Source organism: Acinonyx jubatus, chromosome F2, assembly GCF_027475565.1.
Source record: "Acinonyx jubatus isolate Ajub_Pintada_27869175 chromosome F2, VMU_Ajub_asm_v1.0, whole genome shotgun sequence".
In the NCBI taxonomy this organism is placed as follows: Eukaryota; Metazoa; Chordata; class Mammalia; order Carnivora; family Felidae; genus Acinonyx; species Acinonyx jubatus.
This window is the reverse complement of record NC_069394.1, coordinates 65,321,049-65,334,643: the sequence shown is the minus strand read 5'-3', so window position 1 is coordinate 65,334,643 and position 13,595 is coordinate 65,321,049. Positions and strand designations below refer to the sequence as shown.

Here is a 13,595-nt window from a genome sequence, read left to right as displayed (position 1 = left end):
GGATCATAACCTGAGCCGAAGTCGGATGCTCAACTGAGTGAGCCACCCAGGCGCCCCTGTAGTAGTGTCATCTTTATTGAGTAGCCAACAGTTTCCCATTGACTAGTACTGTTGGACATGGCCCACTGAATCTCCTCAATTCAGACGTCATTCTCCTCCCCACACTATAATGGCATCCAAGTTTCCTCCTGGAAATTCAGATCAGTCACTTTACTTGGAGAGTAACCACTCTCTTATTAGGTTGGGTGGCTTAATAAGCCACAAATGGCTAGTGGGTAGGCTTAGCTTTCAATTTAATAGGGCTAGACTATTCCTTGGTGAAAGCGTTCTTCCACCAAACCCAAGGTTGCAATGGAAAGCAAAAATTCCTTAGAGATAACGCTGAGCGGAGCCATTCTTAGTTCCTGACCCACATATTTTGGCTGTGTGAGAGATAGAACCATATGTTGGCTCTGGGTATAGCACATATAGCATATCCAGCCCCAGTGTCATAGGGTGTTTGCTCACAGGTGCTAGAGCTGAGCCTTCTGTAGCCATTCCACTGCTCTTTCAAGCAGCTGCTTCTAAGTGAAGAGATACATGGTAAAAAGAGCACATTCTATGGCTCTGAGCCTATTGTTATACTTCCTGGCTCTAAATGTGTGCCTTGGTCTGGCATGATGTTGTATAGGATTTTATGACAGTGAATAAGGCCTGCTGTAACCAAGGATGGTGCATCTGGTCAGAAGCATTTCAGGCCAGGAAGGCAAGTCTGGCTTCTGTGAGGACAGATGTTGTCCCATGTGGCTGTCTGTTCCCCCTGTGGGATTGTGCCATAGTGGGGATCGGTGTTGGTTTTAGCTGTTGAGGTTGGGCACTCAGCACTGACAGAAGCTAGATCATTATCAGTGCAAGGAAGGCCATGTTGTTGAGCCCCTCTATGCCTTTTTATCTGTATGGGGGCAGGAGGTACATGGGAAATGTCTGTAACTGCCCCTCAATTTTGCTATGAGCCTTAAACTGGTCTGAAAAAGTGTTAATAAAATATATAATAGAAGAAAATTTAATGTCTTGAGAGGGAATGTGGTGTAGTGTCGTGTTAAATCACAGATTCTGGAGTGAGGCATTACTTCAAATTCTGATTCCACCAACTTCCTGCTTCATGACTTCAAGCAATTACTTAACCTCATTAAATGTCTGTTTGTTCACTTATGAGAGTGACCATAGTATCTTCCACAGTTATTGTGAAGATTATATGTTAGCCCAGTCTTTGGCATATAGTAATAATCATCACTATTATTACTGGTATTAAAATATAAAGTTTAGGGGCACCTGGGTGGCTCAGTTGGTTGGGCAAACGACTTCAGTTTAGGTCATGATCTCATGGTCTGTGGGTTTGAGCCTCACATCAGGCTCTGTGCTGACAGCTCAGAGCCTGGAGCCTGCTTCAGATTTTGTGTCTCCCTCTCTCTCTTCTCCCCCACCCATTGTGTTCTCTCTATTAAAAATAAATAAACATTAAGAAAAAAATTTTTAAATACAAAGTTTAAAAAGTTTATAGAACAGTATGTTCCATCATTTTAACACACACAGGCACACATGTACACAGTAATACAGATATGTACAGACTTCTCACACCCATATATGTTTATAGGCACATAGAAAAAAAAGGAATATATGCAAAATAATAATTGGTTGTACATGTCTGTTGTGTACTAAGATGATGTATATTTTTCTTTGTGCTTTTCTATACGTTTCTATTTTTATGATTATTTTTGTATTCAAATGGCAAGTTGTTGTGAATTATAAAGTGACTCAAGAAGGTAATTTGGCCAGATTTCATCACATAAAAACATAGTTTTTCGTCTAGGGTTAGTCAATCCTTGTTGATGAAATCAGGGGGTATACCACTATCAGCCTATATAGTATTTTTGGGAATTGAGGGTGCATTCAGTCAGGTACCATTGCAGTTCTGATACTAGGTTTATATTGATGATGGTGGATCTCAAGGTCAACAAAATGAAGTATATTGTCATGGAGCCATGCAAAGACAGTGCCCAAAGACTGAACCTGAGTACTCCAGAAACTGAGTGACACTGATAGGACATCATTCAGGAACCTTCTGTATTTAAGCATCAAAAGCAAGCAAAGAAGCTTAAGCCATGATTCACAGCACCAAAATGTGTGAATTGCTTCCGAAAGAGTGATTTCATTTTCTCAGATGTATCTGCACTTCTTCAGAATTTCTGATCCCATGGAGTTCAGGTCAGGTCACAGTGGAAAAGAAGTCCAACTTTTCTTTGAGGTCTAATAGATTGATTGTCTCAGGATGCTCATGAATTCCTAGAAGTCTTAGATCTGAGTTGGGTAAATACCTTTAACAACTTTCTGCTACTCAGTTGTCTTAGCTGGTTAAAGTCTAACTTTCACAGTCAACTTCCACTCCTTCCAAGTAACCCGTAAATTGTCAAAGGTCAAAGGTATTAGAATAAAGAAATCCTACCTTGTCTACTTTGTCATGGGTCCATTGAGCAAGCAATGGGTGATTGAGAAAGAGGCTGATTGATATCCATAGGACTTGTCATATTACCATCTGATTATTGAGAGTCTATAGTGGGCTTTTATGTAGGACACAAATATTTTCATATTCTGTGCTATATTGAAAGGTTCATTCAGACATCCACAAACCTCTCCCCCTTTTTAAACTTTAAAAATTTTTATTAAAGGGACACCTGGGTGGTTTAGTCAGTTAAGCTTCCAGCTCTTGGTTTCGGCTCAGGTCATGATCTCATGGTTCATGAGATTGAGCCCCATGTCAGGTTCTGTGCTTCAGCATGGAGTCTGCTTGGGATTCTCTCTCTCCTTTTTTCTCTGCTTCTCTTTCTCTCTCTCAAAATAAATATTTTGAAAAATTTTATTAAAAAAAGATGAAACGAACATTTGGGAATATACTCTTCCCTTTAAAAATTTTTTTAAAAATGTTTATTTATTTTTGAGAGATAGAGACAGAACAAGAGCAGCAGTGGGGCAGAGAGAGAGGGAGACACAGAATCTGAAGCAGGCTCCAGGCTCCGAACTGTCAGCACAGAGCGTGATGCGGGGCTCAAACCACAGACTGCAAGATCATGACCTGAGCTGAAGTCAGACGCCTAACCGACTGAGCCACCCAGGCACCCCTATATTCTCCCCTTTAAAAAAATTTTGAATCTTACTCTTTCTAACTCTTTCACCAGCAAGCCATCCATTAGCTACTGGCCACAAGTCAGCATAAATGTGTACCTTTGGCATACATTTTCCCTGACATCACGTATACTGCTGAGAATTCTGCCCAATGGGAATATTTCCCTTTTGGGGACCATAAAAGACCATATGGTCTTTTTGGACCATGGGCTACATTATCTCATTTCTGGTCAGGGCTAGCACACCATGCATGTCCATTCATAAGTGGGTATGTCTTTTCCCTCCTCTGCTAACTGGTTGTAGAATGAACCCCATGAGCATGTGTTGAGAGAGCCAACAAGGGTTGGAGAATACTGTTCATGATGGGCTGTTCTTGTTATATAGTCTCTTGGTTTCCCATGGGCAGGTATACAGTCTTTACCTGAGCCTAGTAGCAAGCCAGGAACCAAATGGACAAAAGTTACTGACAGTACCTTAAAGAGTCTATAGCTCTTACACTTCTCTGGATTCTTGTTAGAGGCTCCTTACCCCATCCCTGTCTGCCGTGTCATTTTGTAGTACTAGTGGGTGTGCTAAGGCATAGCCCCAAGAGTTAGGGCAGCTTTTCTTGCTGAAGAGCCTTCTTTGGGATCAAGCCCCAGTAAAAACTGGCAGTCTCATGGGTTATCCAGTATAAAGGTCAGAGCAGCATTTCCAAATAGGAAACTCACCAGTTGTTTTATCTGTTTCTTAGTGGATATAGTGCCAAGTGTAGCAGTGTCTCACTTTACATGGGATATCCTGCCTCAGACCTCTGGAACCATAGAAACCGTCAGTGTGATCTTTGAACTTTCATGGGGTTTATAACTTCATCCTCTGGCTTTTACATGTGTCTTACAAAGGCATCCTGAGTGTTTGCTGCTTGTTGTTCACCAGATCCAGTTAACAGTGCCATCAATGTGATAGACTAGTGTGGTGATCTGTGGGATATTGAGATGATCAGGGTCCTTCCAGACTATATTATGACAGTGCAGAAATAGCCCTCAGTTAAAACGTTGAAAGTGTACTGTTGTTTCTGGCCCTTGATAGCAAATTGCATCATATTGTCCTTACTGATGATGATAGAAAAGAAAACATTTGCCAAGTCCATATTTATCTGCTGGATATCAGGGGTTATTCTCATTTTCTCCAGCAAGAAGTATTACATTTAGAAGTGCAGTCATGATTGGCCTCACCATCTGATTAAATTTATACTAATCTGTTGTCATGTTCCAAGATCTTTCTGGCTTTGGTACAGGTAAACAGGCAAGTTAAATGGAGATATGATAGGAATCAACGCCTCTGTATCCTTCAAGTTTTTTGATAGTAGTACTGATTCCTGAACTTCTCCCATGGATGTGGTAGAGCTTTGGGTTTACTTTCATAGTGGGGACAGAGGGAAGAGTTCCAAGGGCTTCTTCATGGCCCTTTCTTTGTAATATCTTTTATGACATGGGATGGGAACCAATATGGGAACTTGGCCAGTTAGTAAGTATATCCATTTGTAGAAAAATTTTAGGACTAGGGAAATAACCACAAAATGGGCCTGTGGTCCCATTGTACCCACCATGAGATACAAGGGTTGACTTCATCACACATTTCTTTTCTGGAATGAGATAGGTGCTCTGACTGGTGGGCCATGTTTTGGGTGTTTAAGGTTTAGTGTCAGTTTAGAGCTAGTGTCTAGTAACCTTTGGAAGAACTACACATTTCTCCTTCCCCAGTGGGCAGTCACCCTTGTCAATGGCTGCGGGTCCCTCTTAAGGAATGTCTGGAGAAAGATTGATGGGATACAGTTATGGCCATGTATAGGTTCACAGTAATCTTATATATTTAGTTCTCCTTGGTCTGGTATGCTTCGATGTACTCCCATTATGTGCTCCTCAGACGCTTGCTAATAAAAATTTTTGAGATCTGCAAATTTTTCAGTATAAAGGCAGTCTATTCCCAGAGTAGGCTTTGAACTTCTTTCTGTACTCTTTTGGGATCTAACTCCTGTTAGCATGCAACAAGAGGTGATAGGAGTAGGTAGTGAGAAACGGCATCCTACTTAATTGTCTACTATGCATGGACATTTATATGTCCCCTGTACCTCATATGAAACAACTTATCCTGCTTCCCAGCTCTTTCCCCCTTATCTATTCCTGATGCCACTTAATGTCTTATCTTTTTTTTTTTTTAAACGTTTATTCATTTTTGAGAGAGAGAGACCAAGTGTGAGTGCGGCAGGGGCAGAGAGGGAGGGAGACAGAATCTGAAGCAAGCTCCAGGCTCTGAGCTGTCAGCACAGAGCCCGATGCTGGGCTCAAACTCACAGACTGTGAGATCATGACCTGAGCTGAAGTCGGACACTCAACTGACTGAGTCGCCCAGGTGCCCCAACTTAATGTCATATCTTAACAGTCCCTTCCAAAGGGAAGACTGGAGGCATGATGTTCTGTAGTTCTCCTGTAGACCATGGACAGTAAGGCACAAACAGACATTCAAACTCATACATAATACAATACCAGGAGGACCCACACTCCCTGTGTCCCACATTCTCAAGGGACAGGTGTGGAAAGCATAGCACTGTAATTTTCACCTTCTTGTCACTTCTCCTACAGCTGGAGAATGGGCTGATGTGGGTCTGGTCAGGTTAATCTGCCTTAGAAGAGCTGAGGTTCCACCTGCTCTGATTCTTTAGCAGTAGAGTGTTGGGCCTACAGGGCAAGACTGCTCAGGTGGCTGCCCTGGTCTAATGGGGGCGCTGAAGAAGCTGGCTGCTTTTATGGGGCACTCTGAGCTTAGGAGGTGGCAGTTACATTTCTGTTTTCTGACTACTAATTCAACTACATATAAATCCTTCTTGACTGCATTTCCAGCATCAAATCTAGCCAAGCAGGTTTTTAGTCACCTCAAAGGAAGTACCCTTATAATCAGTTAAAATTCACCCTACCTGAATATTCAATGCCTATTGATAGATATTTGAAATCATTAGTTGAATATAATTTACTTACAATTATTAGATCTGTCAGAGTGACTTCCTAAAATTAATCACCAGGGAAACTGCCAAACTAACTCTTTAAAGAGAATTATTTGGTGTCAGTGGAGAGTATGGGCTGCTGCGTTTAGCAAAAGTTACATCAGTTTAACATCTCGAGCCCTTTGTCCTTGGGTGGAATGATATTAACATAATTGTATTCATTCTACATGAAGATCTGTAATGTCTCTGACCAGAGGTCCAGCGCGTAAGAATTATCCAGTTATTATGATGCAGCACAACACAGTGGTTAAGAGTCAAGACTCTGGAGCCACGTAGCCTGGGTTCAAATCCTGGATGGGCGATTTATATAACGCCTTCATGTCTAAATTGTCTCTCACTTGTAAAACAGGAGTAAATAATTATCTATACTGTATAAATATACTATATATAATAAATAGTTGCATACTAACTATCTACTATATACGTGTGTGTATATACACACTGTGTGTGTATATGTATATATTTATATTTATATATATATATATTTACCTACCTGCTATAGGTACTATATATACCTACTGTATACCTACTACATATAAGTGTATATATATACCTATTATAGGTATATATATCCATATACATACCTATATAGGTATGCAATAGGTATATAGGTATATATAGGTGTATATACTATAGGTATATAGGTTGGCTCAGTTGCAAAAGCATGTGCCTCTTGATCTTGGGGTCTTGGGTTTGAGCCCCACATTGCACGTAGCAATTACTTAAACTTAAAATAAAAACACACTTTTTAAAAACACTGCTCTAGGTCTGCCTGGGTGGCTCAGTCGGTTAAGTGTCTGACTTCAGCTAAGGTCATGAGCCTGAACCTGCTTTGGATTCTTTGTCTCCCTGTCTGCTCCTCCCCTGCTTGCACACGCACGCGCTCTCTCTCAAAAATAAATAAACATTAAACAAAAAATTAAAAACCCTGCTCTAAATCTATCAAAGTAGAGACCTTTTAGGTGAAAGTTGCTCTCAGTCCCATGAACTATGGTGTACAAGCTTTTAGAATTTAGCAGTAAGGAAGGTAGATGGGATGCACATGTTTGATTTTGGTTTAGCTATTCATAGGCCTGAGATCCTAAATCTCTAACCTGGACTGAAACTTACAATCAAATATAAATTCTTGTCAGAATAAGCATAAAATGGTTGCTATGAATAAGGAATGTGATGGTATTTTAAAATTATTTTGCTAATCTTTTTTCTTTGTTTTTTTTCTGCTGGCTAAGGTTGCATGATGGAATTTGAATATTACCTCAAGAGGTTTTATGCTTTGGATTAGCTAACAGTGTTTGTCCTCTGCTGACTATTTCTCGGTGACACTATTTTTGGTGTCCATTTGAGGCAATAAACCCAAAGGGATTATACCATGGACTACAAGGAAAGCTGCCCCAGTGTAAGCATTCCCAGCTCAGATGAACACAGAGAGAAAAAGAAGAGGTTTACTGTAAGTATATAATATAAAGCATATGGGGGAAAATTGAACATAGAGAGTATTTCCATTTCTGCTTTTGTTCTTCCTTAACCTGGAATGTCCTCCCCATGTTTCCACATATGCAGATTTTACTTATCTTTCAAATGATGTATCCTCCCCAGTCTTCCCTGTGTACTGTAAGGGAATACAGTTGCCTTTTCAGATTTTTGCCTGTTTACCTATCCCCTTGGAAAAGCTTATGAAACTCTGATAGATCCTCTCACCAGAAAATGTGCAGACACAAGGATCTACAAACATGCACGTAATTTTGCATGCAGTCAGGAGGTTAATGGACTCCAGAAGTCACTAGTCTTATGTTAAGAACTACTGTCTCAACAAAACAAAACAAAACAAAACAAAACAAAACAAAACAAAACAAAACAAACATGGTTTCGAAATTTCCATAGTGTCTTTCTTGACATTTATATTTTCTACCTCAATTTTTAAAAATTTTAATCCAGTATTTTATCTTTTGTTTACTTTAAAAGCAAAGTCCATTTCTAATTTTACTTTTGACCACTGTAATACATACTATGGAACTGTAAAGAATAAGAACAGTGAGTGTTTGCTGAATCATTGTATCAGTGACTATTATTGGAGAATAGCCATTTTTCTAATTAGTGTAATGACACATACAGTATTTAGTTCCAGTAGCCCTGTTAGTGTGTATGTCCAGAGATCTCCTGCCCGCCTCCCCCTGAAAGAATACCATTTATCTTGTTTATAACTGATCCTTATAACTGATTCCTTGTAAGCCCCACCCACTGAGTAGTATGAAAAAATACATTTAACCCAGTTCTGTTTAACACTTAGTTTGAGCTAAAATTTAAGCAGTTCTTTTAAGTTAAAATGCTCAGGCTGTCTTCATTCTGCTCTCTCTCTCCCATATGAACACACAATTCTCCAACTTGACGTCATGGTTTATGAGTGGAGAGGTGTCCCCTTTCACAGTATTTAAGTCAGTGACTGATCTCATGGTAGCCTGCTGAAGGCTCTTATATTCTTGTCATCCCTCTAGATCTTTGCTGTTCCAAATGTACAGTGACCGGTCTGGCAAGCAGCCAGCTGTGGTTGACCTGATCCAGGTCTGGGCATTTTCTTGGCATCCATTGCTGTCATCTGCAGTCAGCCAACTTATTTGTGATCTATTCTTTGTTGGCTTGGCCAGAGTGGTGGAGATTTACTGCCAATTCACCTTCTCCTTGTCTCTTGATGGCTGTAGAGCCCACTGAGGCTCTGCTATGCCTTTCACTGCTCTTTTGATTCAAGTGATCTACCTTGGCCTCTGACTCGGGGGTCAGTCACCTGGCTCCTGCCAGGTGCATCCTATGACAAATGACTTGCAACTCAGAATTCCTGTCACATTCCTGTCACTGAGGAGTTAAACTAAACCCTTTGGTCTGACAAATCCAGTCTCCCTTCTTAACTAGGTGGGGCTGGGGCCCCCAAATGATACTTCTCTCCCAAAGTCCCAGACGAGGAGCTGGAAATAGCTTCTGTCCTCTCTTCTCCTTTTTTAATAAACATATCTCCACACCCTGCACCAAAGCCCAGAGTAGAGATTGCAGTGTGTGTCTGGCCATTTGCCTCTGCTCAGTCTCTGTTGCAGCAATATCTTAAGCATTGTGCATTCCACAGTCTTATAAGCAAGTTTTAGAAGTATCTTGCTGATGGTAAACAAGAAGTCAGTATACCTTTGGTAAAATAGTGGAATGTGTGAAAGTTTGTTTTTTCTTCTCCTTATTTTTACTTTTGAGCATTCTCTCCTTCAAGGGCATAACCTCCTGTCAAGTTTGATGGAAGTTCATATATATCAAATATAGGCAGTGAGTTATCTCAGGTCCATTTACTTTTTCATGGTAGAGGTATTTCCAGAGCACCTATGTGAGTCAGCCAGTTGAGGATCTGACTCTTGATTTCAGCTCAGGTCATGATCAGGGGCTTGGAGTCGAGCCCCATGTTGGTCTTCATGCTGACTGTGGAACTTTGCTTGAGGTTCTTCCCCCTCTCCCCCCCATAACATCACTCCCTTGTGTAGGCACTCACTCACCCTTTTCTAAAATAAAATTAAAAAAATTATATGCTGTACAGCTACTTCAGCCTAGAAGCTATGTGTGGGTTCTAGTCTTGGTTATACTTGGGTAACCATGGGAAGCCACCTTACCACACTAGGAAGCCAGCATAAGTAATTCAAGAAGCTTGCAATCATCTAAACCTAAATTTCTGATCCTTTGGTAGCAGTCCTACTTCCAGTCCAATCTGATCCTAAATGCTCTATGAGATGAATCTGTAGTTAAGTCTTAGAAACATGGTGCACCTTCACTGGCACCTTGACCAGGTTCTTTATTCTCTACTTCCGCATTCTCTCCTTATGAACAGTTATCATTTCACAAACAAACAAATCTTACATCCAGCAGCTTCCTTTAAGAGAACTTGATGCCTTTTGGTTAAGACCAGAAGAGCCATGTTACCACCCATCATCACATGTGGCTCATGTAGGGGCCTGGATCCTCTTTTTCTCTTAGCCTATATGTAATACATCACTTACTCAGGTGACTGATACCAGTGACTTTGTTTCACCTTTCAGGTGAGGCCTTATCCTCTCCTATGGAGGAATGTGGCTTTACATTCTGGGATGCCTCTCACTGTGGCTTGTTAAGGTGACCGTATCTCACACAGTGCTATAGAGTTCATATGTTGTAATCACATGCAGTATCAGAGAAGTGCTTTTCTCACAGTATTTTCTCTAACTATGAACTTGTGAATGTAGCTTCCAATCTTTTATGGGAAAGGATAGTTTATACATATTTGTATGCTTATCTTCTAAAATAAACCTGGTCTACTCTAAGTTGTCTAATAGACTGTGGACAACTATTGTAAACCCAAAAGCAACTCCTATCTTTGTAATTCATACCCCAAGTCATACATTAGTGAGCCTTTCCTCAAATGCCTGGATTCTTGTTATTTTTCTCCTTTGAATGACACAAGATCTCTGGGGTCCCAAACCATTGTCTCTATGTTACTATGATACTCTGAGAGTATCTGTGGGATGCATTATAAGAATCAATTCTGTGTTATAATTGTTGATGATTTGATACTGGTTCTGGTACATGAAGGGTTAGAAGATTTAAATTTTAGTCACATAAGTCTATGAATTTGGGCAGTTATTTGACTTTTTTGGGACATCATTTCCTTACATATATACTAGGGGTTATAATATTTGTTCTGCTTACTTCATAGCATTGTTGACTATGGTTATATGAAATTATGTGTATGTGAAATTATTAAACATATGTAAGACGATAGTAAATACGAAGGTAAATTTCTAGTTTGAAAAATACTGTGTACAAGATGATCTGGAAGGAGCAGAACTAATCATTGAGTCTTTACTATGTGCCAGGCGTCACTTTTGAAATATTATATACTTTATAATTTTAGGATAATGGTTACTGCTAGGGAAGAAGAGAGGAAAGTGGCATCAATTGAATCTATAATATTAGAAAAATTGGGGGGAAAATCTGAAACAAGAATGGCAAAATGTTAGAATTCAGAAGTTCTAAATGAGTTCATAGGTGTTCACTGTGTTATTGTCTGAAACTATGGAAATATTTCATAACATTTAAAAAATAAAATATCAAGAAGATGAAGTAAGTCTTTCAGCTGGTATACTTGTGTATTTTGGAGAATTGTGTATAAACATGAATGTCTAATATCAGTTTCATGAGTATGAAAACAAGTTATTTGCCTGTTAAATAGCTAATGGGTTTTTTTTGCAGTCAAGTTTTGTTATGCTATTTTTTATTTTCACAGGTTTATAAAGTTTTGGTCTCAGTGGGCAGGAGTGAGTGGTTTGTCTTCAGGAGATATGCAGAGTTTGATAAACTTTACAATACTGTAAGTAAATGTCAGTCTTAATGATTTTTATTTAAAACAAGACATCTGAGGGGCATCTTGACTGGCTCAGTCAGAAGAACATGTGACTCTTGATCTCAGGGTCGTGAGTTTGAGCCCCGCCTTTGGTGTAAATTACTTAAACAAAGCTTAAAAAAATTAAAATAAAAAATAGAACATCTGAGAAAACTTGCAAATAAGAGAGATTTATTTGAGTGATTAAATAATATTCAGATAGAGAAGCAGAAAAGGGTATGAGATTCTTCAAAAGCATCCAAACCTTGGAATTCCTACAAAGAAGGGTGGAGAGGATTGTTGAGAAATTCCAAATAAACTGTTGAAGATAGGGAAACTAGATCCAGCTTAAAATACATCTTAATGTCAGAATATTAGAAATAAATTCTGGGCATGTGGGTAGCTTAGTTGGTTAAGTGTCTGACTCTTGATTGGCTCGGGTCATGATCTCATGGTTCGTGAGATCGACCCCTGTGTTAGGCTCTGTGCTGACAATGAGGAACCTGCTTGGGATTCTGTCTCTCCCTTGTTCTCTTGCTCTCTCAAAATACATAAACTTAAAAAAAAAAAAAAAAAAAAAAAGAATTTCTTTTACTACCTCTCTAATAACTGTTAATCATCTTGTTATTTCTGGTTAAATTGCCTAGCTATTAGATTTAGGTCTGAAAGTTTGTCATAAGCTTACCCTCCTTCCATAGTTTCATTCTTGGTTTAGGGATAAGTCTTCGGTTCCAGATTTTAAGTAGCTAATACAATTAAAATGTATATGGACTTTCATAAGTTCTGACAGTAGGGTGGGGGGTAGGGAGTGTGGGAGCATTAGTTATTTTAAATAATTAAAACCTGTATATTCAAAATTCAAATATTAAATACTATTTTTAATCCAGTGTTTTTGTAATTACAAATACTCCCTAAAGTAGGAAGCAAGAGCACCATGGTCATTTTAACATATCAGGCCAGATCTATGCAGGGACCAGTGTTTGTAGAGTGTGTTGCCTCTAGTCATACATACCTTGGAGGCCAAAGAATACCACCTGAGTTGGTCATTATAGACCCCAGATTATAAAGACAGCTCTGGATTCCAGTTTTTGCTTCAGTTAAGAAAAAAAGAAATTCTTCAAATCCCAAATTTAATTTTTTTCTGGCCTAAGAATAAAAAGGAGTTTCCTTCTGTATTTAATAAGTGGTAGATTACCAGGCATCCTTCAGAAAAAAATTGTTTCATATTTAAGGTAATTTTTTTCAATTTTCTTAACCCTGTCTCTTGATTTAAAAAATAGGGTTAAATAGATAAATAAGTCTGTAACTCACCATTTGTAAGATACTTTATTATTATTTTTAAAAATTTATTTATTTTGAGAGAGGGACAGGGAGAGAACTAGTGGGGGAGGGGCAGAGAGAAAGGAGGACAGAGACTCCGAACCTGGCTCTGTGCTGACAACAGAGAGCCCGATATGGGGCTTGAATTCACAAACCGTGAGATCATGACCTGGGCCAAAGTCCACTGAGCCACCCAGGCGCCCCTGGTAAGATACTTACAGGGGAAGTTAAGTGTGTCCCAGTTAAGAGATAAATTACTTCCTAAATGGGCCAGAATGAACCAAACGTTGTCTAGCTGTACAACATCTCATGTTCTGTTAAGTCATGAAATTTAGGCTTTTCATTCATCTCTATTTAGCATTTCACTATATTTCTTCCAAATAATATTCAAATGCTTTGCTAGTTAAAATTGAACTTTTAAAATAATACTTCAGTATTTTTAAATGGTATTTTTTCCAATGTAAAATTAATATATATTCTAGAAAATCTGGAATATGGAGGAAAATACATATTTAAGCTTAAAAATCACCTAAGGGGTACCTGGGTGGCTCAGTGAGTTAAGGGTCTGACTTCAGCTCAGGTCATGATCTATTGTATGGTTCACGAGTTTGAGGCCCGCATCAGCCTCTGTGCTGACAGCTTAGAGCCTGGAGCCTGCTTTGGAGTCTGTGTCTCCCTCGCTCCCTGCCCCTCCCC

At 39.4% G+C, this 13,595-nt stretch overlaps 1 protein-coding gene across 5 annotated transcripts in view; it reads left to right on the top strand.

Moving 5' to 3' along the window:
- Positions 1 to 13,595, top strand: part of SGK3 (serum/glucocorticoid regulated kinase family member 3) — a 140,630-nt gene that overhangs the window by 69,185 nt on the left and 57,850 nt on the right. For all 5 annotated transcript variants that reach the window (XM_053208697.1, XM_053208699.1, XM_053208700.1 and 2 more), the window contains 2 exons: positions 7,429 to 7,646; positions 11,484 to 11,567. In XM_053208697.1, coding sequence (XP_053064672.1) covers positions 7,569 to 7,646; positions 11,484 to 11,567 — 162 coding nt within the window. In that variant the 5' untranslated portion in view covers positions 7,429 to 7,568. The remainder of the gene's footprint in view (positions 1 to 7,428; positions 7,647 to 11,483; positions 11,568 to 13,595) is intronic.